The following is a 2,185-nucleotide window of genomic DNA, read 5'->3' as shown; positions in this document are numbered from 1 at the left end:
CTTTACTAATGCCGTCTCAGTACTGTGGTTAGAACCAAAACCTGATTGAAGCTTCTCAAATGAAATGTTTTTGCTAAGAAAATCAGTAAGTTGTCTGAAAATCACTTTCTCAAGGATTTTACTTAGAAATGAAAGGTTAGATATTGGTCTTAGAGAACAGAATGACCTTAGGGTTAGGGGACCTTGCTTTCCTTTCTGCAGTAGTGGTTTTATAATGGCAGATTTTAGGGTAGTGGGAAAGACACACATGTTATCACCACGACATCATGGAGGACATGAAGAGATGTTCTGTAGCTGGAGAGCTGCCTATCCTCTCCCTCCCTCTCTCCCTCTCTCCCTCTCTCCCTCCCTCCCTCCCTCCCTCCCTCCCTCCCTCCCTCTCTCCCTCCCTCCCTCCCTCTCTCCCTCCCTGCACCACGACATCATGGAGGACATGGAGAGATGTTCTGTAGCTAGAGAGCTGCCTATCCTCTCCCTCCATCAGGTCGGTCTCATTAGACTCACACTGAAACACACATCCAGTCATTTCTGCATACCATCAAAGAGGCACCAACTAATGTAAACGTTAGATCAGATACATTAGCAGTGGATGTGTTTGACATATCTGTGATGCTCTAGAAATGACACAGAACTTCCACCGGTCCTTGTTGCTATGGTGATGATAAGGTCAGACAGTTGTACATCGTAATCAAAGGGTTTATTCATCTTTTACATTTCTAGAAATATTTCTGATTGGCTTTAAGGACGTTAGTAAGTGTTATTGATGTTTGATTGTCTATGTCTCAGAGGAACACTAAGGTCTAAGTACTGTAAGTTAGTTCATCATTGGTTCAGACAGAGGGAGTAACCTTGGATACAGACACCTTCGCTGGTAACACCCTCAGAGGATGAGGTTTACAATAATTCCTGATAAATGGAAAGACTTTCTCAGTGAAGGTGTGTGAGAGTGTGCGTAGGTGTGTGTTAGTGTCAGGGTCAGAGAATGACAGCTTTCCTCTGTCCCAGTCCAGCTGCACTCTGACCCTCTGGGGGTTCTGGCTCACTGTGAGGAGAGTGTCTGGAACACCTGGAACACCTGGACCACCTGGACCACCTGGACCACGTGTATAAAACCTCTTACCATGAGACTCAAGCCGCCAGCATTTACCCCAAAAGCCTGAGCCCTTCCTGCCTGCAGACTCTGTCATCACACCTGTCAACATACTTCCAAAAAGTGAACAACGTCCACACTTACAACACCAGAGGAAGCTCCACGAACCACGTTCAACCGCGTTGCACCACAAACAAGGGATTAAACTCGTTTGCAAACTATGCAGTAAAGATGTGGAACGCCCTTCCTATAATCTTAAAGGAGTGCAAAACACTGCCCACCTTCAAAACCACTCTCAAAAAACATTTACAGGAGGCTGCAATCCGTAACTGGACCCTCTAAAACAAAAATCAGATTAAAAAAACCGAACTACCCACTGTACATACTTTGTGTTTTGTCCCCCGCCCCCACCTGTGGTGTATGTCCCCACCTGTCCTACCCGCTGTACATACCTTATGTTTTGTTGTATTGTTCTTCCCATGATGGATGTACGTTTATCTTGTAGATAGTAATAGTTATTTGTCTGTATTATCATGTAGATAGTACTAGTTCTTTTCTTATGTCTGTCTTACATGTAACGATGAATTGAAAATCAAGGACCCCAATTGAAATAAGCCAGTGGCTTTCTTGGGTTTTTATCCTATTAGTTTGACCTTGTATGTAATATGTACTTTCATGTACCTACTTCTGCAAACATTCTAATAAAGTTTTCAATCAATCAATCAAAACACCCAGGCCATAGCCTGTACTCCCCCCCACCTCAACGTCCCAGCTGTGTGTCCCTGAGTCAAAGCCCTCAGAGCCCAGGACCACAGCACAGGAGTCAAACCTCTCTGGGTTGTCAGGAAGCGGCTGTTTCTCTCCTCTGAATGTCACACTGGTCAGATCCTCAGACAGGATGAGACGTGGGTGGGCAGTGTTGGGGTCCAGAATCACAGGAGTGTATTCCACTATTCCCTGCATCTTCTCCCAGACTCTGAACTGCAGGTTGCCCAGGTGCTTTGCCACGTCTATCAGCGCTCCTGAAACCTTCTCTGGATCCGGCAGTGTCAGGATCTGGGCTCTGTCCATGGAGGCCTTGAAGTTCAGCAGGAA

At 45.7% G+C, this 2,185-nt stretch overlaps 1 protein-coding gene across 1 annotated transcript in view; it reads right to left on the bottom strand.

Annotated features, from left to right (window-relative positions):
- Positions 1-830: 830 nt before the first annotated feature.
- Positions 831-2,185, bottom strand: part of LOC308175567 (E3 ubiquitin-protein ligase TRIM35-like) — a gene marked incomplete at both ends in the record, with an annotated part of 2,054 nt that continues 699 nt past the window's right edge. Inside the window, 2 exons of the mRNA XM_080551209.1 lie at positions 831-1,093; positions 1,822-2,185. The exon at positions 1,822-2,185 is cut by the window's right edge and continues 65 nt beyond it. Coding sequence (XP_080407335.1) covers positions 831-1,093; positions 1,822-2,185 — 627 coding nt within the window. The remainder of the gene's footprint in view (positions 1,094-1,821) is intronic.

This window comes from Nansenia antarctica, assembly GCF_963989245.1.
Source record: "Nansenia antarctica genome assembly, contig: SCAFFOLD_308, whole genome shotgun sequence".
In the NCBI taxonomy this organism is placed as follows: Eukaryota; Metazoa; Chordata; class Actinopteri; order Argentiniformes; family Microstomatidae; genus Nansenia; species Nansenia antarctica.
This window is presented reverse-complemented; position numbering and strand designations above follow the sequence as displayed.